The sequence below is a fragment of the Anarrhichthys ocellatus genome, unplaced genomic scaffold (genome assembly GCF_004355925.1).
Source record: "Anarrhichthys ocellatus isolate YVR2014 unplaced genomic scaffold, GSC_Weel_1.0 scaffold1, whole genome shotgun sequence".
Classification (NCBI taxonomy): Eukaryota; Metazoa; Chordata; class Actinopteri; order Perciformes; family Anarhichadidae; genus Anarrhichthys; species Anarrhichthys ocellatus.
Genome location: NW_022280031.1, coordinates 3,790,930 through 3,813,473, shown reverse-complemented (window position 1 = coordinate 3,813,473; position 22,544 = coordinate 3,790,930). Strand labels below are relative to the sequence as shown.

Genomic DNA, 22,544 nt, shown 5'->3' with positions numbered 1-22,544 from the left:
TGTGTGTGTGTGTGTGTGTGTGTGTGTTTACCCTGGGCTTAATCCTAGACGTGTCTCATGAAGATTATGATGGTATGATAAGTTGTTTAAACTCTTAAGAATCTCTGGCTGAGTTAATTATTATTTGTTGCAGTTTCCGGAAGTAAAGTAGCATCCAACAATCAGACTAAAACCTTCTCATAAAGTCCTTGCAAATTAACCGACATGAACTGAACACGTTTAAGTAAACCAACATATATTGTCCACTGAACACAGTAAACACAAAATACTACATTTTCTAACAGACATTTAAAAAAAAAAAAAAAAAGTGTTGATACCTTAAGCCGTGAGTCGCTGTCACGCGTACACATCCATAAGTCGTCCAAAAAATATTTACAGGACAAGATTCAACCTGTTGTGTCCCTCACGACGTGGCACACTGCACAGCAACGTTGTGCGTCCTCAGGTGAAAAGTGGAAAGGTATACTCTCTGTACAAAAGGTATCGTCTGGCGTACGTTAAATTCACTCCGCTCTTCATCCGCCTTAACGTCACACAGGTGTGTCCTTTGGCCAACCTGTGCACTGGTGAATTGGCCGCTCCACAGTCATCGCGTGTTAATGCGCCCACAGACACCCTAAATTTGTATTATCTTTGCGTATACAGAAGTTCACCGAGTGTCGAAATCGCTCTTAATAAAAAGAGGAAGGACCCGGCGGATGTAAATCTCTCAACAACAAAATAAAAAGGGAAACAATCAGATTGTAAATTATTAATTAAGAGGTAATCCAGTTTAAAATGGCACCGAGACAAAAACAACCCTTAGATTTCCAACCCAGATAATTGACTGTCAACACACATGAGAAGCAAAACTGTGCGAGCTCAGGAGGACAGAAACACTCCTCGCCAGATGAATAAACTGCGCGCGTTGACGGTTCTGTTTTTTTTTTAAATGTATGGATCCATTACGAAACGTCCTCTACACATGGTACTGATTACCACAAACTAAACACGCCCATCAGGTGGCTTGCGTTGTCATTATTTCATCACATGGAGCTGTTTGTGACAACATCGGAGTGGTGATAATTCTCATATTGATAATGAGTTTAGATAGGTAGATACTTTATTCATTTAATTTAATTTAATAATCTTTTTCTGTGAATGATTACACAAAGGAATGACAACAAACTGCAGAATCAGAAAACTCTGAACAAATAGTGAAGCATCTATATCTGTTGTGAGGTATGCCTGAGGTCACGTGAAGTTACTAATACCCCTGGGTGTGTTTGCTTTGTGTAGCCCCAAGAGATCTTTACTCATGTGAACACTGAATCAGTGAACAATTCCTGTTATCTGTGTATTCGTTTTTTCTTCTTTCGTACCCTATTAATCATACTCATGTACAATGATAGAGTAAGTGCTCTGTATAAAGACAGTAAGCCCTGCTACAAGCATAGAAATAAGACCCATAACGTCAAACCTGGTTGGAACGAGTATGTAGCTGAGTATCGTGCTGAAGCCTGTGACGCTTTCAAATCATGGGCTATAGCTGGTAGACCCAGACAAGGGCCAGTGCTTACAAGAAGCTCACCAATGCTAGATATAAGTATGCCATTCACTTCATTTGCAAAAAATGATCAAACCATGAGGGCTGATTCCATGGCCAAGAAACTGCTGAGCAACAACATTGTTGATTTTTGGAAAACATCTTTACCATCTTTACCATGCACTGAAGATGGAATTTCAGGAACAGACATAGTAAGTTGTTTTTCAAACTGAGCCAAAGAGGTGTCCCCACATACATTGTGAGAATTCTGGCTTACTGGTATGCGCACCAGACTATGCATGTAAAATTGGGGAAAGTGTCTCAGCCCCATTTCGGGTTAGCAATGGTGTCCGACAAGGGGGAATTTTGTCCCCAGTTCTGTTTAATCTATATATTGATGATCTGTCCAAGCAATTGAAAGCTTGTAATACTGGGAGCATGATTGGAAATACTCTGGTTAATCATATCATGTATGCAGATGATCTGGTGATCTTTAGTCCACCTGGCGCTGGTCTTCAGCAGCTCCTCACTATATGTACTGTGTGTGGTGTGGAACATGACTTCAAATACAACGCCAGTAAGAGTGCTATCTTGAACTGTGGAACTAAAGATAACAAATGTCTTAACTTCCCCGACTTCAAATTGTCTGATAACAATCTTCGTGTCTGTGATGAAGTAAAACATTTCTAGGCAATGACGTAGGATGTATGCACAAGCAAACAGTCTCTCACGCAAGTTTGGTATGTGTACAGAAGGGAGTGAAGATGTCTCTGTTCAGAGCATATTGTACACCACTCTACACTGCACACTTGTGGTCAAACTACTAAAAGAAGAGCTTACAGAGACTTCAAGTAGCTTATAATGACGCCATGAGAATACTGTTAAAGAGACCGAGATGGAGTAGTGCCAGTGAAATGTTTGTGGCTGCAGGAGTCAATACTTTCCAAACTGTTTTAAGAAATCTCATGTATAAATTCATTTGTCGACTTAATGACTCTGAAAATTAGATCATAGTTGACATAACCAACATAAGGTTTAGCACCACACACTACCAGTCCCAGCTGTGGCGACATTGGTACAGCTGTCTCTTTGTAAGGCATTACTAGGCCTATGTACTTTTATTGTTTGGGTCTGTCTTTTTATGTATTTGTCTCTCTGGACCCTGAGTCTGAAATAAAAAATTAAGTCTATCTATCTATCTATCTATCTATCTATCTATCTATCTATCTATCTGTCTATCTATCTATCTATCTATCTATCTATCTATCTATCAATACTATAACTCCTATTTGTCTTGTGACCCTTTGAAGGGCCACACCCCTAGATTGGGAAACACTGGACTAAACCAACTGACTGTATATAGAATGAGTCAGAACTATAGCTCCACCTCCAGCAGCCACAACAGTAAAATGCTGCTTACTATTACATTGATGCATCAATATTAATAATCTGACAATGCCATGTAGAATAGTGTTTCAGTAACATGGGCCTTTCTGCTGCAGAATGAGCACTTTTGGTACATTTAGCTGATAGTACTTTGTTCTATTGGTGCTTCTACTGCAAAGAAAGGATCCACCACTAGCCTGGCAATTGTTTGCATGTTAAAGGATTACACCAGTATTTCTTGCAAGTTTTAGTCCCCCAACTACTATTTATTTACGTATATATATTATATTCCTGCTAACCTTTTTTCTTCTTCTTTTTTTCTCCAGATTGTATAAATATCAATTAGCAGACAATAAGCATCAGGTCTACATTGGTATTATTAATTATTGATTGTTTTCCATGGTAATGCATTAGAGTGCAGATGGAGTTGAAAAGCCTGCACTATGTTGCCTCAGAACAATAACATTACTGTGCTGGAACACACAACTGAAGTTTTAAGAGTCTGCTAATTGACTTTCATATCAAATGGCAGCTAATGGTATGATGTATGGTGTTTTGATAGACAAAAAAAAACACTTTAAGGGAAAGGAAATGCCACAGAATGGTTTGCACTGACGTAAGGTACAATTTGCAGGAAATGACCTCAAACATCCAAAGTGACATGTAATAATAATGAGATTATTGATAACTTAATGTATACAGCACTTTTCAAAAACAAGCTACAAAGTAAGATACAAAGATATAAAAACAGATAAAAGATGAACAAATCATTAAATAGGATGCAAATAACAAATGAGGTTACTTAATAGTATTTTAAGCCATTGTTTTTTTACTTCTTTTATTTTCATTTGGTCTGTGCTAATTTGTAAGTGTGGTCATATACAGTTTTTTTTAATCTTTGCATAGATCCTAATCCTAATTCACCAATATGTGCAGGTTCCGTAGACACAGTTAACATGAAAGGCGACTTCCTTCTCTGCTCAGGTGGACATTACTCCACTATACTTTTACATAGCAAATAGTTGTTTGCTGCTATATTGATCGGCTGAATGTTGTATATTGCTCATTTAAGCCTTGGTTTCACCCACCTTCCTGTTTGGGGTTTATAGTCAGTGTACAGAGGTATTTGTCATAAACCTGAGTGGTCCTGAGATGATTAGTGAAGTACAAATAACGAAATTTGTCGTTATTGCTCTTAGACTTTTCTCTAATCATTGTTTTTTGGGAAACATTGGAGGGTTTTACCCCTTTGAGCTTCAAAGAGCTGAGAAGTTAAAAGGGGAAATATCTTTTTGGTACAACTCAAAATACTCAAGTACAGTATAAGTATCTTGAAATTGTAATGAAGCACAGTTCTTGAGTAAATGTACCTAGATACATTCACGGAGAGTATTCAGTATTTAATATTCACTCGCTTTTACCTCGTTCTCTACCAACTCCTGAGAAAAATGTGTCTCTGTAACTGCTAAATGCTCCACTGTGTTCAACTAAATGACAAACATGTTTTATTTCAAAACGCCGATTTCTGTTTTGTGTAACTTTTTCAGGCCACCTTGTATTCCACGACACTTAAGAGGCTCCAGACCTTACAAGATAAAGTCTGTGGAAGTTGTAGTCGTTGCCGTTTGTACTCCCTCAACTGAATCTGCACCAGAATACGTTTTATCTCGCATATGTGGCTTCATGTGAAGTGCAGTTTGTTTATCACAAGTTATCGCTTCGCACAGACACTTCCTTCCTCTTTCACTGGTACTTAACTGCCAACTGAAACATTACACTTGTCTGTTTCAGTGGTAGAGTATGTGTAACTTAGCATTCAATGTGGAGTGAAAAGAGTAACCCAACACCTGTGGCACTATAGAAAGGGTCATATACGATTCATCAGCATTAAGAAGACATGCTGAAAGAGCATCCTTTATCTTGTTATACCGTTTCACTTGTTTTGCAGTACAATCACTTTACAATCAAAGAACACATCAAGCTTTTCACCATTACTTGTAATTATAGTTATTTATTATAAAAACAGGTTGACAGTTAATACAGTTTATTTACAGTATATATCATGCTATGAAATAAAAGCAAATGTAAAGTGATAAAACAACAGCGTAGAGTTGTAACAAATTAAGGCTTAAATGCATATAAAATGTCAACATTTTCCTCCATAAAACAATGGCAAAGAAGTGTGATGCTTCAGTTGCACATTATGGCTGGAAACCAAAAAGATGGACCTCATTATTAATGTTTTCCAGGAAAGTAACACATCTGTCTGTGTGGTGTAACATTTCAGTCTTGCCACTACATTTATTTATTTGCTCACCCAAAGTGGACAAAAGCACTGAGTGCATGATTCAATTTAATATTAACACAGTCATCTTTCATATCGTGGTGAATCTGGCACGATAAATTCATTTAAATTATCATATTTTTAGTTTTTTTTTGACTGTTAATAACACATTTTTGATTTACTCTGAGCAGAAGCGCTCACATTCATCTCATCAATTAAAGTTTCAATTCAGTTGTTTTTGCTTGGTTTGTGTGATTCCTTTGTTCCTTCTTATTCAACAGTATTTTAGGAGACCGTCAGCACTGATTCAACGTGAACAGAAGAAACCTGAGGACTGCCTTGAGTCTATTTTCAGAACATTTGAACACAAACTAAAAGAAAATATATTGATTCGTCTAATTATCAGTCACACGTCATGACTGTGTTGGCGCCAGGGTAAAAAATACTGTAATGAAAATGTTATGGCCGTGTGATTGGTGAAACATTGCAAACACTGACATAACAAGTGGCAAGATATACATGAATACGCATTATATAAGCATTCTCCTTTATGCTGACTTGGCCACTCAGCTAATGGAAGACTCTTTCTGATGCAAATATATTTTTATTTGCAAATACTTGAATAAAGAAAGTAATGGACCATATCAAAAAAGACAATGTTATCTTGTTATTACACAAAAAGTTGAAAAAGATTTTTTATGTACTGTAGCTGCCTGGAGCAATACTCCCCCCCCGTGTAGTCACATAGGAAACGACATTTTTAGGCCTGTCATTTCCTGGCCTGAAAGTGCTGAGAAGTCATCTTTGGATGTCCCCGATAATACTATCTGGTCAGCAAGAAAGGAAAGGAGGATACACTCATTAAAAGAGCACCTCTTCACAAGATACTTGTACAATCTGGCACATTTTTGGAACCCGTTAACGGGTTCAAAGTTCATAAGAGGAGCGCAGATATCACAGGAATCGTCTCTGATGGGAGGGCAAGAGACGGGGTGAGGAGCTCAGATGAGGGAGATCCGTATAGGGATGGTGGGAGACTCTGTCCTGTGCTGGGGGGAGTGATGGGACACCACATGTTCCACCATAGTGTGTTTGGACATGTGTTTTACAAGGTATGTCTCCTGGAAAAAAACAAGACAAAGACAACACTTTTTTGACATGGCCGCTGCAGTCAGCTCAGATTTAAAAACGTTACTTGGATTTCCAACTCACCGACGTGTACGCCCTGCCGCACATGCTGCAGCAGTAGGCCTTGGCATTTTTAATGGCGTGTGCAGACATGTGGATCTGCAGCGAGGAAGAGTCTGAATAGGCACGGTAGCAGTTGGAACATTTGAAGGGCTTGTCTTTGTTGTGCTGCCTCTGGTGAGACTTCAGCAGGGGAGGAAAAACATAGTGGAAATAGGTCACCTTCACCTTGCCTCACAGTTTAAGCTGTGGGGAATGGGGCTAGTTAAACAGGTGGCCTAGGAAAACAGTTGATTACCTGCAGATTAGACAGCTGCGTAAAAGCTTTTTCACATCCTGGGTGGAGGCATTTGTATGGCCGATCGCCTGTGTGGATTCTGAAATAGGCACAATGATGCAAATATTAGATTTCCATCGCAGAGTAGACAACGGCACCTCTGTAGCTCTTCTACACTGCGTGCTCCTCCCTAACTGACAACACTGGAGACAGCAACCTGAAACAACAGTTCCTACTACAAGGTAACGGTATTTTAAAGGGTCAGTTCACCAAATCACAAAAAATCCCATCAACTTCCAGATTACATTTTCTCACTTCTAGTAGACATGCGTGACTCAATCATTTCTGAGAACTCTACTATTTTGTTGGTGCTGCTAACAGCATTATCGTCTTTTCTTTTTTACTTCAAAGGATAAGTTTGCAATGTTTGTCTTATCATTACCGCCGAGTTGTCGTTAAATGGCAGGCAATTGCCCATATTGCCTTTGTTTTCTTGCTGTAATCATTTCTCTTGTTCATACTGGCCATGAAAAGATTAATCCCTACTGCTCTTCCAGTGTAAGTGATGCAGGGGACAAAATCCTCAGCTCTCTGAAGTTTATCTGAGAAAAGACTTTATTTATCAAGAGGGAAATTGTTTTGCAGCAGTTGCTGACATTGAACAATGGTGTACCTATCCTTCAAACATTGTGTGACACACAGTTAATGCAATTAGTGATTAGCTCTTCAGCGGAACGTGTCACTAATGTATTTTTCAAAGATCATAGATAAAGGAATTGTTTTTGCACATCTGACTTTATGAATAGAGAATGTCCCGACTAAACCTAAGTTGTAGTCAATTCTACTGTTTACTGTACAGACACTAATGACAACATTGTCTCTGTTAAATCGAGAAATTTCCCAAAAACACATTTGAATATAAAAAGTCAAAGAAAATGTGGTCAGTTTTTTCAATGAAGTCTTTACAAAAAGTAAAATTCTTATTTTATTTATTTTAAACCTTTTACTATGAAGCTCATTAGAAGGGTAAATGTGACACTGTCTTCTTCAGAATCAGTGTTTTCTGGGGGATAAATCCCAGGTCACACACTGTGAGCAGTTTTCATAGAAACTATATCTTAAGCAAAAGAGTTTCAAGGAAAGCTATTCACAGTTAAAGCTGAGGAACTTCTCTAAAACATCTCTATGGCTACGCTATAGTCATCAGAGGGAAGTGATTTGGGTGAACTGACCTCAAATAAAAGGAACCTTCTGCCATCAACTTACCCTCTTTGAGCAACACAATTTATACCTCTGATACTTGCCCAACCCTGCAGGAAAGTTTACATTTTAAAGCCTACTAAAGTTTATAATCTGTGATTTAATGAACAAATCACCCCCCAAGTATGATACATGAAGCATTTTGCCTACAATCATATGACACCACAGCTTACTATTTCACTGCTCATTAGGAAACAGAACATTACATATATATATATATATATATATATATATATATATATGTTATTTAGCAGGATTGATGCTGCACAACAGAATACATTTATGCTCATAAAAGCAATAATATGACAAAAAGAAAATGCAATGGACATGCTGTGATGAGATCAGACCTGGTGTGTTGCTGCAGATGGGAGAGTTGGCGAAAACATTTCTCGCAGTAGGAGCAGCGGTAAGGCTTAATGCCCAGGTGTATGCGCAGGTGCTGGGCCAGGTACGATGCGTTCGCAAAGGACTTAGTGCAGTGAGGACACTTGTGAGCCTTTGCCTCCGTGTGCGTTTTGGAGTGGATCTGCATGTCGGACTTGGAGAAGAAGGTCAGCGGACACATTTTACACCTGTATCGAGGACACAGCGACACAGATAGAGAACACATGTAAAGGACACGCACAGAGACTCAAGCATACATACATCTATAGATACTAGTTACACTGCAGCTTAATATTTTATATACAAAACACATGATCAGCTCATATTAATCCACTGCATAATACTGCAATGTAATGTACTGTATAGCATGGTGAGTACTTTTACTTTTCATGCTAATGCTTTTCTCTTTACTTGACAGAAATGACAGATTCCAGCAGAAACAAGCTGTAAGACATCACGCTGACAGATCATCCCCGTTAAAGTTGATATGGCAAACGGTTGCTTATTTACACATCCAACAGATACAGAGCAACATTAGCATTCATTTGGGGACTGTTTGTGTCCGACTGGCGAATGTAAGTCCAATATCTTTTCGCTCGGTTTTTGGTGTCTTTCAGCTCTTTCATATGGAACTATCTGTCTCTTAAGCTGCTAAATGCTCCACTATGTTTAGTTGCTAACTGAGTCTGTCTGCTGTATTTTATTTTGTGTATTAATACTCTACGTTTTCTTTTAGGAATGGTCTTAATATTGTTCACTAGTGTACTGTGTTCTGTTACCCTACTTGTTTTATATTACCAGTTCTGGGGCTGCTTCTATGTTTTGGTGAGCCAAGACAATTCTCCAATCTGGTGGACATTCAGTTTAAATTGTATTCCTTTTTTTCTATATCGTAGAAATAATCAATAATCACTATATTTCCTCCATTTTTAGGAGTAACGGGAGACTTGAAACCTGCTGTATCTACTGGACTGCTAATTATCTGAAAACAACTGTGAGCCATGAGTCAGATGCACTGCACCTCGGTTATCTCTGCTCTATCTTTAGAAAAAGTCCTTTCTTACCTGTAGGTTTTTCCTGGTTTGGTAGTGATGGTGACACATTCGTTGCCTGAGGCCAGGATTGGGTAGGGGACCACCAAAAGAGACGACCCATTCTCTGCTTTGATCCTCTTACGCCCTCGTTCCTCCTTTGGAGGAGGGCCGAGGAGTCCCACGAGGCCCCCGTTGTTTTTCCCGTGCTCCATGCCGTGGCAGCAGGCCAAACCTGAGATGAGGTGAGGTGTGGGGGCTCCACCGAGCCGGTTGTGGTTGCTCAAGGTGGGTGTAGTGGGGCTGATGATCTCTGAAGTGTTCAGGTTGCCTGTTCTGGATGCCAGCGCCACACCTGTTGAATGCAAAGGTGAGGAGAGTCAGCCATGCAAACTGTAGCAACATGGACAAACAGCTGCTAACTAACAGAGATATCAAATGGACATATTTTAGGATGGTTAGTAAGGCTATAGTAATATCACTCTCCTGTGTAGCAACTTTAGGCTAAAGTCATTTAGTCTTAGTCTACCTCCTACATATACGTACAGCACAGAGAAGTCATAATTTCCCAACATTATTTCTAGAGCTAATGATGAATTAACCCTACAAATCGCAGACCTGAGCAGGACAACATTCTTTGCTTCCTTGTTTCTACAGCGACAGAGAGTACCAACCGGACAAACTGTGGCTACCTGAGACGTGGTTCGTCCTGGAGGGATAGTCTATAAGTTGACGGAGGTGCCAGTCTTCCCATAATCCTCTGGCTTTTATAGCTGCCTTATCGTCCAGATTCAAGTTTACATCCCCCAGAATACGACCTGGTAAAAAAAAAGAAAAATGCAGGAAAGTTCACATTTACAAAACGCATAAATCTTTCATCATCCTGATCAAATGCCAACAATTTACAGCTGGTATAAAGGCACATCCATTTCATTTAGGTCATCGTACAGCAACACTCGTACAACAAACAGTCTTATCCTTCCTTATTGTTTTAATAAATTCATTAATTTGACAGGGACAGTGCAGTTTCTTAGTTGTATCAGAGTTAGTTATAAGCTAATTTACAATCACAAGACAGTACATTCACTCTACAACAACAACATTAAGGCAGCACGACAACAACCTTTCGTGTAGTGCATGATGAGTACATGATTGAGTTCATTAGCCATGATTTCCCCTTGACAAGCAGCAAAGGGCCGGACACGTTGTGGTTCTTGGTCAGCAAGTGGAAAAATACACCGCTACTCCACAACATCTCAGAGGCAAATATTTTTGTTGCAAATGTGGTGCTTTTACTTTATCTGACATTTTCACACTCACTTTTGTGATTTTGAACTTGAATGTGTACGATAAACTGAAGGATAAAGTGTACCTTAATGTGCTGAGACAATTGTTCTACTTCTTGAGCTAAATAAACTATTTCAAAGCCCTCTGGGATCAGCTGGAAAAGGCATCGTCACAAAGCTAAAAACAGGGCTGTTGATCTGACTTTATGAAAGTTGACTCTTTAAGAGATACGTGGTTCTTACAGGACAGCGACGCCACACAAATACGATCTGATAGAATATGATGCATTGCTGTAGATTAAACTACCCAACTGTAAATAAAGGAATTAAAACATCTAAAGCAGTAAAATACAACATTATCTTTAATGCAACAGTAGTACGAATGAAAACAAAAACATATATAATAGTAATATATAATTTTACGGCAAAATGAGTACTTTTACTTTTGATACCTTAAGTACATTCTGCTGATAATACCTACATACTTTTACTTAGGCAAGGTTATGAATGCAGAACCTTTAGCTGTCGTGGAGTATTTTAACAGTGTGGTATTAGTACCTTAATGTACTAATATACCACACTGTTAAAATAAGTAAATTTTACTTAAGTAAATTTACTTAAGTAAAGTATCTGAATACTTCCTCCACCACTGCTAAAAAGTGAGGACAGGAAGTACCTGTGACTGAGCTGGAGGCGGGGCGGGCGTGCAGGGCGATATCAGGCTGAGATGGGCTGTGGCTGTGGAGAACCGGCATCTGGTGACTTTTCGACATAGCGTGCTGGCCGCCATCCCCCTGGATTTGGGGAGCCAGTAAGGGCTGTTGGGAAGGGGCTGAGGCAGCGGGCAGATGTTGCGGTCGGATCTTCTCTGCCATCAGCTGCTCCTTGATTTTATTGATCAAGACTAGGTTATCCAGCTGACAGCCAGGAAACAACATTTGTGAAAAGAGAACAGTCATCAGTTCAGTCAGTGTCACTTTATGAGGCGATGGTTCCCTCTAGAGGCTGATACGTGACATTGTACCCAAAAACATCCTTCCAATTAAACACCATATTAAACCAGTGGCTCCCAAACTTTCTGTCTTGAGACTTCTTAAAATGAAGCAATGTTTATTTGTTACCAGCTTTAGGGAGTCTTTTTTGATTACTATAATTTGAGGGATTTTTTGGAGACCAGAATAGATAGCATCATGTATTTCACAGGGGAAAAAGCTTAATTTAGAGAAAAGTAAGAAGAAACAAGAAACAATTTTCTTTGACAGATTGTTTGAATATATTGAATCATCTGGTGACCCCTCAAATTAACCTTGAGACCCCTTGGGGAGTCCTGAACCTCAGGTTGGGAACCACTGCTTTAAAGGAATAGTTTGCCACTTTGACAAATGCGCTTGTTAGTGTTTTACTGACATTTTGATGAGAAGATTTCAGGCCTGTACGCTAACTGTGTGGCAAGACCCAGCTACCAGTTAGCTTAGCTTAATATAGATTAATATAAGATGTACATAAACCCTATTGCTATCCTCAACCAATACTTCTTTTTGAGGTGGGTTGTTGGGAGGATTGTGTACTGGAGATGTCCTGTATTTTTGTGTATAGATACAAACATACATACATACATACATACACATATATATATATATATACACATACACATATATATATATACATACACAAAATGACTTTGGAGTGGCCTAGTCAAAGTCCCGACCTGAATCCGATTGAGATGCTGTGGCATGACCTTAAAAAGGCGGTTCATGCTCGAAAACCCTCCAATGTGGCTGAATTACAACAATTCTGCAAAGATGAGTGGGCCAAAATTCCTCTACAGCGCTGTAAAAGACTCATTGCCAGTTATCGCAAATGCTTGATTACAGTTGTTGCTGCTAAGGGTGGCCCAACCAGTTATTAGGTTTAGGGGGCAATCACTTTTTCACACAGGGCCATGTAGGTTTGGATTTTTTTTCCCCCTTAATAATAAAAACCTTCATTTAAAAACTGCATTTTGTGTTTACTTGTGTTATCTTTGTCTAATATTTAAATTTGTTTGATGATCTGAAACATTTAAGTGTGACAAACATGCAAAAAAATAAGAAATCAGGAAGGGGGCAAACACTGTTTCACACAACTGTATATACATATATATATATATATATATACACACACACACACGTATATATGTATCAATAAAGACATTGTTAGAAAAAACAACAACAGCGAACATTTACACAGTAAAGTTACACTACAATGATCTTCACTGCTTAAGGTTAACGTGTGCATGAATTAGTGTGAATACCAGAGTCACTCACCTGGCCGGGCATGTTGGGAGGCGGGGACCAAAAATAGGCATTGTTAAAGCGAGGTTCAGCCATCCTGAAATAAATACACAAGCATCATAAACAAGGGGAGGAAAGCTTCTCCGTCCATCAGTGTAACAAGTACATGATCGTAGTTATGTACAATGCTTCTCAACCTTTTTAGTTTGGCCCTTCTTGAACGCGGCATTGTTTAATTGTGACTCGGGTTAAATAGGTGAGTGATTTTTTTTTTCCTTCTCAATATTCAGAATCGTAATTTACACAAAAAAAGTTAGAGATTAGAGGAAACTTTGACTCATCTTGCGACCCCTCCGATGTATATTTTTTTTATTTCAGGTTGGGAACCACTGTAACATATTCCTAAAACCTGCCCCCTTAATAACATAAATAAATGTGAAGATCTAGTGTTAGTGTCCAAAAGTAGTGGTTAAAACTTGTGACGGGAGCTCTCCACCCAAGCAGCAGCTGACTGTTTGACGTGATAATTTGAGATAACTTATCCCAGTCTCGTGATGGCGTATCTTCGAAGACATTCTGTATTAGTTCTCCTCCTTTCTCAAAAGTGCAAGAGGAGACTTTGTGTCTTTACACGGTGCTTCATCAGAGAGGATGTTTCTGTTGCCAAAGGAGGACGTTTAAGTGATGCAGCTTTTTCTTAGGACTTCCGACCACAACACTTTGAGATGGTTATGCTGCCTGACAGATAGGCTCTCACATGATTACAACTGCTAGTTTGGAAACTCTCCAAAAACGGTTATCAGAGAAAACAGAAACTTTAAAAGCGATGTGGCTCTGATCCTAATCTTATACTGTCCGTCTCCACCTCGACACGGGGGGCCCACGAGTCTGATGGGAAACCGGTCTCCCCTCAGAGTACAGTGAGACCTGAATGACGTAGTCAGAAGCTAAGAGGTCAGTAACAGAGAATGGAATAACTAAAATGAAGATGCCGCACAGAAACCACACTGATTTGTAAGTGACATAGTAATTGTTTTCTCTTTTTTTATGGCAAATTAAGAGCATGACGTATTCTCTTTAAAATGAGAATATTTGATGTCTATGGGTTGCAATTAGGCACAAGGCTTCTTTTCCACACTGTGTCAGGCCAGGTGGGCAGAAACCTTTCTATAGCTTCTCTTCTCAACCTCGTATGAAGTTTCTTTTTTAGAACATTTTGCATTGCGTGCTTTGGCACTCTTCACCATTCCTAAGTCTGTTTGGCTTAGCAGAGGCATAACACAGTCCGTCTACGCGAGCCAAGAGAAACAAAAATGAGACGTTCAGGGGTACGAGCGTACAGTAAACCCCACAAAATATTTCTGTAATGATGCCAGCGGGGATCAGGTTCACTTCCTGGAGGCTTTCTGCCTCGAGGGAGCAGGCTCAGGAGTTTGACGGCTGCTGGACTTTGTGTCACTTTCTAAAAAGACATGATTCACATAGAATCCAATCAACCACGGACAGGTCTACACTGCATCACTTTAGTACTACTTGTGCCACTTTTGCCAGAATAGTTTAGATTTTTGCCTACGGTGCAGCTGATACGGCTGAAATGTTTATGCCTTCATGTAACAGGGTTTGAAGTTTTTCCAGCAGGTAGGAAAAAAACATGGAGGCTTTCTTCCAGTATTTTGGAAGCAGGTGCATTAGAGAGGAGCTCAATATATTGTAAAATAAATAAATACATTCATGATCTGTACATTACTTTCATAATAAATAGGTTATTTGTTTTGGCAATGAAATGTCAGAAAATAGTGAAAGATGGCCAATATAATTTCCAAGGTCACAAGGTGTTGACCAGTCTAAAAACAAACAATGGTCTGTTTATTATAATATATGACACAGAAAAGCATCACATTCTCACATTTAAGAAGCTGGAACTGGTAATTGTTTGAGATATTTGCTTGAAAACTACTAATTCACTATCATGACAGTTAATGCTTGTTTTTCTGTGGACTGGACTCTGCTGCTCTTTCATATTGAACAACATCAAAGTTTTGTTCCCCTTTTACTTAAGTTATATCATTGAAAAAGCAATTAATATGGTGCACTGTGAAAGAAATGGTCTTTTCTTAGAAGCCACCCTTTCTGAAAGGTTGCAATTTATAACTGATGGCTAATAATTAATTGTTTTAAAGATCAATTAAGCCATTTAGAACAAATGTTGTGTTGTCAGGTTGTGAAAACTTTCTCAGGATCCAAATCCATCACTTATATAAGCACACAATTGCAGACCGGATGGCTTAAAACCCCTTTATTAATAACGTATTGACATTTATAACTGGAGACATGATGGCCTTTTAAAAAGTGCAAAATCCATGATCATTTATTAATAAATTGCCAACAGGTTTAGCTGCATTAATATCTAACTTGAAAGATAAATATTACTAAGAGGCAACTCAAAATATCTTATCAATAATTAGAACTGATCTATAAAGCACTTATTAATAATAAAACCATTTGTTACAACTTATAAGCCCTTATAGAGGCTATTAGAACGTGACACTTAAGTGATACTAAACCCACTTAGGCTACACGCGGTTAATTCTGTAATAACTATTAGTATTCTTTCATAAGCAGAGGATCCGTGCTCTCTGACATGTGGGGGCTATAATACTCCTACAGACGGTGGGTCAAGTGTTAACACAATGACGTGCAGGTAGCACGTCTTTGCAGACAGAAAACTATATTTCAGCTTGAGTGTAATAAAACACGATACGGGATCATTAGCCTGCCGCTCGACCACCTCTAAAACTAAAGTTAGGGTTAACTTGTCGGTGCTGTTTGCTGTGCTGAATTATTCCTCTGTTCAAAAGCAAAAGAAACGAAATGTAAACGTTTAAATGTTGCAGGCTGAGCCGCTTGAGACGAGCAGCATCTCCTCCGGAGAGAAACGATCCTCCGCAGCGCCTCGCGCTGTCCGCCGCCTCTCCCACATTCTCAGACAGTTTATTAAAAAAATTCAGACAAAAGGAAAACAAAAATGGCAGCCCTGTCTTATTTTTATAACCACTGGACGCCATATTCTGCAGATCCGAATATTATAAGGAGATAATTCTCCCCGTGTCATGCAACGCTCGTGCGATGCGTCGGGATGTGGCGTATTTGCATTAAGCGTACGAATGATTGTTTACTTTGATTCAGGTTTGAATAGCCCGGCTCGAGGAAGGGGTGAAAAAAAAAAAAAAAGAAGCCTGACACTTCCTACAACAATCATCATGCCCTCGCTGAATGCTCTGCAGCTGGTGAGCCATAAAACCTAAATGTCGATGTTAATACTGGCGCGTAGTGAAAGCCTTTTCTCTTTCTCCCACGACAGAAGGAAACAAATCTGTCTTTTAGCATCTCTGCGCTACAAAATGCTCCTTTTTTTTTACATGCAACTTTTGCATGACTTAAACAGAAACGGTGACGAGGCGACGCGAGGAGAGAGCTCGTGCGGGAGAGAAAAGAGCAAAGAAAGGAGGCAGATTATTTGCATCGGGCGGCCAACATACCTGAACCAGCGAGGGAAGGGATATTTTATAAAGGATTAGACTCTTCTTTCTGCTCGCTCTGGGTCGGACTTCAAACCTTCCGGGTCGCCTGCTGTTCACTTCTGGGTGCTGCAGGCTTCTATACACACGGAGCTGAAACACCGTTTTTTTAACCCATTTTCTGGTCGCTAATTTAAACGGTGGCTTTTCCTTGCAGATGTTGTGGTCGCGTCGGATAGAACCGTGCGTACGCGCGTGCAGTTCGCAATTAACATGGTTTTTCCTGCACAGTGGCATTTGTGGTGTCAACATATTATTGCATGTGCGAGGCGGACTTTCTCTCACGTGCATCATCACTAATACTAGTCTCAAACAACAGCAGATAAGGCTGTACACTAAAGACAGAGCGGCAGTAGTCGAAGTCCATCATGAGAATAATTGGTTGCATCGTTGTATAAAAGCCAGCTGTCAGTCTCTGTCTGTCCAAGGCCTTGGATGTCATGTACAGTAAATGTGAAGTGTAATCCGCTCAGCAGCAGCATGACAGGCTGCTAATATGCTCTGTGCTTAGCTCAGCAGGAGATGGCACTGCTGGCACAAACCAGAGAGCTTCAGCTGGTGGTGATCGTGTTGGTTGATAGTATGAGGAAAAATAAATGATGAGCAAACACTGAACATGTGAAATTAGACGTTACCTAACACATGGTGCTCAGGTAGGGAAAAAACAACAACTCTCACAATCGAATTATTAGGCCAGGCACTTTGACATTTTCTTGAATTCTAAATAATTTGATTAAACATTCAATTTAGAGGCTGTGGTTTTTGTAGTGCTGCTGAGTTTTATTGTATGTAATATTTTGTATTAATAAGGATGTACAAAATATTACAAAGCTCCAACCGGAGTGCTCCTGCATCTTTATTTCAAGTTATGTATGTGTTTGCTGCCTAATGTTTATTGGAAATGCAAGTTGACATCACCGCAAACACTACCCTCCTAAATGGTAATAGTTTGAATTAACACTTTCTTAAATAGATTTCATTTAAAATGTGAATGTCAGCAAAAAAAACAGACCCTGCTATTGTCATGTATACGTAAGGAGGCCACATTTTGTCACTGTTTAACCCTACACACATGGCTGCTTTCTTACCTGCATCCTCATTTTGTGTACAAAGTCACACACATTTAAATGTATGTTTACATATTCATAGGAAATGCAAACTCCACAGGACTCCATCTCATATCTTTGACATGAGTCAGACTGAGGATACAAAATAGCATAATTAGAGAAGTAGGACTGTGCCAAACTTCTGCAGAACCCTCAGTACCAACCTGTGGATCTAACATACGCTAACACTAAATACAAGCAGTTTACATTTCACCCCTTCTATATACTGAATTAAAATACTTCAGATCATTTTTCACTTCCAGTTTAAAGAAACGTAATCATGTACAGAAGAAGCAGTTGTTGAGATCTTCAAAAACAAATTTGTTTTCTGTTTTGACAACAAATGAGCTTAATCTGACTCCACTCTGCACAACCTCCTGTCATAAAAGAGGTTTTGAACTTGAATGTTGTTTCATATCTCCTTCTGTGGGAAGCATCGTGTTTCAAACCAGTCTCTTTCCAGGGTCAGTTTGAACATGAGGTTGGCATTTGATTGTAATCGGAGAACAGATAATGAGGCAGTTTTTTTCAGGAGAACCTTATAGATACTGTACATCATGTACAATGCAACTCTCCTCTGTTGGTTAAACATAACCAATCATCATTTATGATTCACAACTCATGGGGAGCAGCATTTTAATAGAGTCTGAGGTTAAAATGAAGTATTTAAAAGCACAAATATATCACATTGTTATGTGTTGTGTGATCTACAGTACAGTCTAATCTGAAGAAACACCCTGCATGTGTGTATACATACTGTAGTTTGATCAAGGAGGGTGTAACACAGGAATGTTTGTATTCTCAGTGAAACTGAAAACATCTTTTATATGGGACACCCTTCACGGGTGTCAACGAGTTCATTTGAACACACACATAATTTGCATCTCTCACTCTTAGTTAGTTGTCAGAGGGGTTTTCTTGTCTGTACAAACAGGGCCACACCCTCTGAGTCGCACATGTTCTCTCACCTCCGCACAGGCCAGGTGCAGCAGGGAGCACGGGGGGGAGAGAGGAGAGGAGGAGGTCATTATCCCCATGAGGGCGGAGCAGAAGGGGGAGGTGAAGGGAACAGATAAAACATTTGAAGCTCACATTGACATGCTGCTCTGAAGGGTCCTGTGAGTCCAGGTAAGAACCCGTGAATCTCACAGCAGTTGTTGACGTAGATTCATAGTTTTCGGTCACAGAGTTTGAAATGTCATACTGTAACCATGGGATAGGAGATAATGTAGTATTTACAGAACCAGTCTGTTCAGTACCACGGTCAGGTGGCTGACTTATTGCCAGTCTGTCTGTAAATTTGCATGTGTGTGGTCACATTACTGAGGAGTTTCATGGCATTTGTTTATTCATTGCTGGTGTGGAATATCACTTTTGAAATCAATTCAAATATCATTTTGACAGCTGTACTTAGTCCTGAGTTTCTTGATTTCTGATTGAGTGTAAACAGCTGTCTGGTCCAGGGTTCACTACTAATGTAAACAACAAAAATATTGATCTGCTACCACGGGCCAGAAAGATTCACTGACAGTGGAACATATTCTATATATATATATATATATATATATATATATATATAAACATTGGTGAGGGGTTAACTGACAGCAGAGTACCAGACATTCCCGAGCTCCTCCACCCCGAGGCAAAAAGAAAACCAGTTTTTCGATACGTTGACGTATGTGTTGTCTTGTTGCAGCCATGGATGGCGTGTTGGAAGAAGCAGCAGTGTTGTGTGTGTGCAAACTGGCCTGCAGTCTCCTCTTCCTGCCCTCACTGGCTGCCTCGTACAGTCTCGTCAGCTTCTGCTGCTGCTGCCTCCTGGTCTTCACCGACTTCCTGGTCGCAGGTGAGAATCAGCACGTGACCAGGTGTACTGGTCACCACCGTGCTCTGGTCCAGAAGCTAACGTACCCCGACAGCTTCACCCACACCACCTTTTAAAAGATTGTAAACAGGATGTCATTTTAGACTGTTAAATTATTTCAGTTTTTACACATTTTACACATCTGTCTACGTTTTTTAAATGTATTTAACTAGTCAAGCTACTTCACCACCTTTCCAAATGTACCTGGTTGTGGTCTAATTCAATCAAATCACTTAGACTTTATCTTCCTTTCCTCCCACAGTGTTTCTGAGTTTCCTTTGCATCTCTGAATCCTGGCTAACTGAGCTGACCCCACTAGTTGATGTTGTTGCCCTGCGCTTCCTGATCTTTATCAGCCACACATACGGTGCGGTGTTGCTTCTGACCACGCCTCTGGTTGCAGTGGAGACTCTGACCAGACTGCTGGTGCCTCACTCTGATGTCGCTCACAGGGCAGTGAGTCAGACAGCGGGCTCTGATGGACAAGGTTGTTCTGTTGGGGAGGTAACTGCTGAAGAGGAGGAGGACAGCAAAGACAACAAAAACAAAGAAAAGGGGTTGTCTCATCACGCTGTCAGCTACCTCTGCTGCCTGTCAGTGTGGGTCGTCGTCGCCCTCAATGTCAGGTGGCATTGGAAGCGCGAGGAAGCGTGGGCTGCTGCCTGTTGGCTCACGACCAACACCCTCATCACATGCTTGCCCAACCTGTTCAGCCCCATGTCTAGCACTGTGAATCCCTGCTGGGGCATGGCCTTCCTCTCCCTCCTCCTGTTCCTCCTGACCATGAGCACAGGTCTGCACCGTCAACACCGGGCCCCTGCACAGATGGCAAGGACACACAAAGAGAAACAGGGAGTTAACAATAACGGCGACAGTTGCTGGCATGACCTCGCTCCAGCACTGTCTGGGCCCTCCAAGCCTCCGAACCCTGGGACGCCCGAGTCAGAGCCAGCACAGTGTGTTGACCCAGGGAAAACAGAGAGCAGCTGCAGTGTTCACAGAGCTTATTCCTGGAACAGCGTGCAGATGTCGGCACATCACCATGGAGACTTTGTTCTCATCACCCCTGAATGTTTGTCTGCAGAGAGAAGAGGACAGGAGCATGAACGGACGAAGAAATGTATACCGTTGACATTTATCACGGAGGACGTGGACGCACAAAACAGGAGCCAAAGAGGCTGGCGACGGGGGGGTTTTCCCTGCCCGGGGGTGAATGTAATGATAGGGGTTGTGGCTGTGCTCTCCATCTTTGTGCTGCCTTTAAACCTCAGTGTGAACATTCTTCTGATCAGGACTGTAGAGACTCTGCTGGAGCTGTGTATCAAATCTTTCGTTTCACTTGCAGCAAGCACAAGCAATGCAGACACCACTCACAATGAAACACTTGTATAAAACCAGACTAGTGAGAGGCAAAAGTGGACGCTGATTGGAGGTCAAATGCAACAGGATCACCAGATTAATATTGCATATGTGCAGATGGCAGGTCTACCTGTCAACACTGGCTTGAATAGAGTGTAAATAAGCATTTCCGAGCAGCTATTCACATGTGAAGGATAATATGAGGAAACCGCTGAAAGGTGCCGAGGAGGCAGGTTGAGGCGTGCTTGGTGGTAAGACACTAGACAGAAACAGGGCTGGAAGGCCTGTTTTTATTGTTCAGAGCCTCAAGATATGCAGCGGTTTTGTCATTACTCAAGGGGTTATAGAACGAGCTTCACCAAAGTAAATAAGACTAATCCAGGGGAAAAGGGTGTTTTCAAAGTGGTAATATGATGCTGCATCACACAAACCCCACATACAGCAATATAAATAAACACAGAGTGACTTGAGTGTGTGCCACAGGTTCTGTTCTTCTTCTTTGTAGTTGTGTCTTTGTTCTTAAATCAGCTTGTTTCAAAGGATTGTACTCCTCAACGGTCATTTAGTCAAGTAATGCACTTTAAGTACAATTGTTAGGCACATGCAGGCTACTCTTTTTTTTTTTTTTTTAGTGTTTCCATTTTCTGCTCCAGGTAGAAATGTTTGACTTTTTACTCCACTGTATTTATTTACTTTTAAGCTTAGGAGTTGACATTAACAGTTTCACCAAAGAGAGATTTAAATACCCATTTCAGGGCCAGAATAATTCAAACTATCCAATATTTCAGAAAGATTAAAGAACCGGAAATAATCTTATCACGACCACCATCTTGTGATCCTTTAGGGGGAGGAACCCTAACAACACAGACCATATACTGAGAACCTAATGTTTAACTACATAAATGTATATAAAGTACTAAGTAGTTAGAACGAGTTGCATCTTAGCCAGCAACAGCAACAGCAACATGTTGCTTACTCATTGCTACAGTCTTTCTGATCTCATATTGTAACGCTAATATATAATAATCTAATATCATAAACATAAAGCTGAAGTTACAGCCAGCAGTCGTTTAGCTTAGCATAGCATAACAACTGGTAACATGAAATAAACAAGCCTACCAGCACAGCTCACTGATAAACATGTTGTGTGTGTTGTTTCTGTTCAATCTTTTGTTTAATCCGTATAAAAGAGCTTGTTTTTACTCTGTGGTTAGTGACTTCCTCTCTGCTAGCTTGTCTGGGTGGATCGGTACCGATTCAAAGGTCTGGATCCAGACAATCAACTTCTCATGTAACTCTCGGCTGTTCCCTGTAAATGAAACAAAGAGGTATCTCGTGGAGAATCTCAACGTGGCACGACAAGCCTTGTACTCGCACCACGTAGGACTCATCGAGCCTGAGCTGACAGGTTTGTGTAGCTTCAGGCGAGCAGGGACACACAGATGTCAACACCAGAGGGCACTCTGGTGCAACTCAGAGCGACTAAGACCTCAGACCTTGAAGCTCCCTAAATGTTTGATAGACGAGCTTTGGGGAGGTAACGTGAGACGGATGAAGCGGATTCTGGTTGCCTTTCCTTGCCGTAGCCTCGGGGCTGAGCACACCTCCTCTTTCAAAGTGCAGAGACCTGTGCAGGCAAAGACCGCAGCACGAGATCAAACGAGAGGACCACGTGCATTATGCGTGCGTGCTCATTATAATTATTGCTTCAGACGGAGAAGTTCAAGCAGTGGTTCTGTGTGT

General features: G+C 40.5%; 3 protein-coding genes across 8 annotated transcripts in view; 1 reads left to right on the top strand and 2 right to left on the bottom strand.

Annotated features, from left to right (window-relative positions):
- LOC116382912 (N-acetyllactosaminide alpha-1,3-galactosyltransferase-like) overlaps positions 1-935 on the bottom strand; it is a 9,015-nt gene extending 8,080 nt beyond the window's left edge. Inside the window, exon 1 of one of the 2 annotated variants that reach the window (XM_031846358.1) lies at positions 318-935. The gene's annotated coding sequence lies outside the window, so the exon portion shown is untranslated. The remainder of the gene's footprint in view (positions 1-317) is intronic. The other variant, XM_031846364.1, reaches the window with a different exon arrangement.
- A 4,417-nt stretch (positions 936-5,352) lies between these two features.
- Positions 5,353-19,113, bottom strand: znf362a (zinc finger protein 362a). Of its 2 annotated transcripts, none has more exons than XM_031863519.1 (9): positions 16,434-19,113; positions 12,928-12,991; positions 11,298-11,505; positions 10,028-10,153; positions 9,369-9,690; positions 8,268-8,492; positions 6,682-6,760; positions 6,408-6,566; positions 5,353-6,316 (listed from the first exon to the last, which is right to left on the bottom strand). In XM_031863519.1, the coding sequence occupies exons 2-9, from the start codon at positions 12,988-12,990 to the stop codon at positions 6,197-6,199; spliced, it is 1,302 nt and encodes a 433-aa protein (XP_031719379.1). In that variant the 5' UTR covers position 12,991; positions 16,434-19,113; the 3' UTR covers positions 5,353-6,196. The 2 variants fall into 2 exon arrangements, with proteins under 2 accessions (XP_031719379.1, XP_031719288.1); XM_031863428.1 differs by having other exon boundaries at positions 11,298-11,538; positions 16,434-19,112.
- LOC116392290 (uncharacterized) lies at positions 13,788-22,331 on the top strand. 4 transcript variants are annotated; one of them, XM_031863735.1, is made up of 4 exons: positions 14,746-16,181; positions 18,557-18,706; positions 19,275-19,424; positions 19,705-22,331. In XM_031863735.1, the coding sequence occupies exons 3-4, from the start codon at positions 19,277-19,279 to the stop codon at positions 20,832-20,834; spliced, it is 1,278 nt and encodes a 425-aa protein (XP_031719595.1). In that variant the 5' UTR covers positions 14,746-16,181; positions 18,557-18,706; positions 19,275-19,276; the 3' UTR covers positions 20,835-22,331. The 4 variants fall into 4 exon arrangements, with proteins under 4 accessions (XP_031719766.1, XP_031719595.1, XP_031719683.1 ...); XM_031863906.1 differs by lacking the exons at positions 14,746-16,181; positions 18,557-18,706 and adding an exon at positions 13,788-13,908; XM_031863823.1 differs by lacking the exon at positions 18,557-18,706.
- The last annotated feature ends 213 nt before the right edge of the window (positions 22,332-22,544 follow it).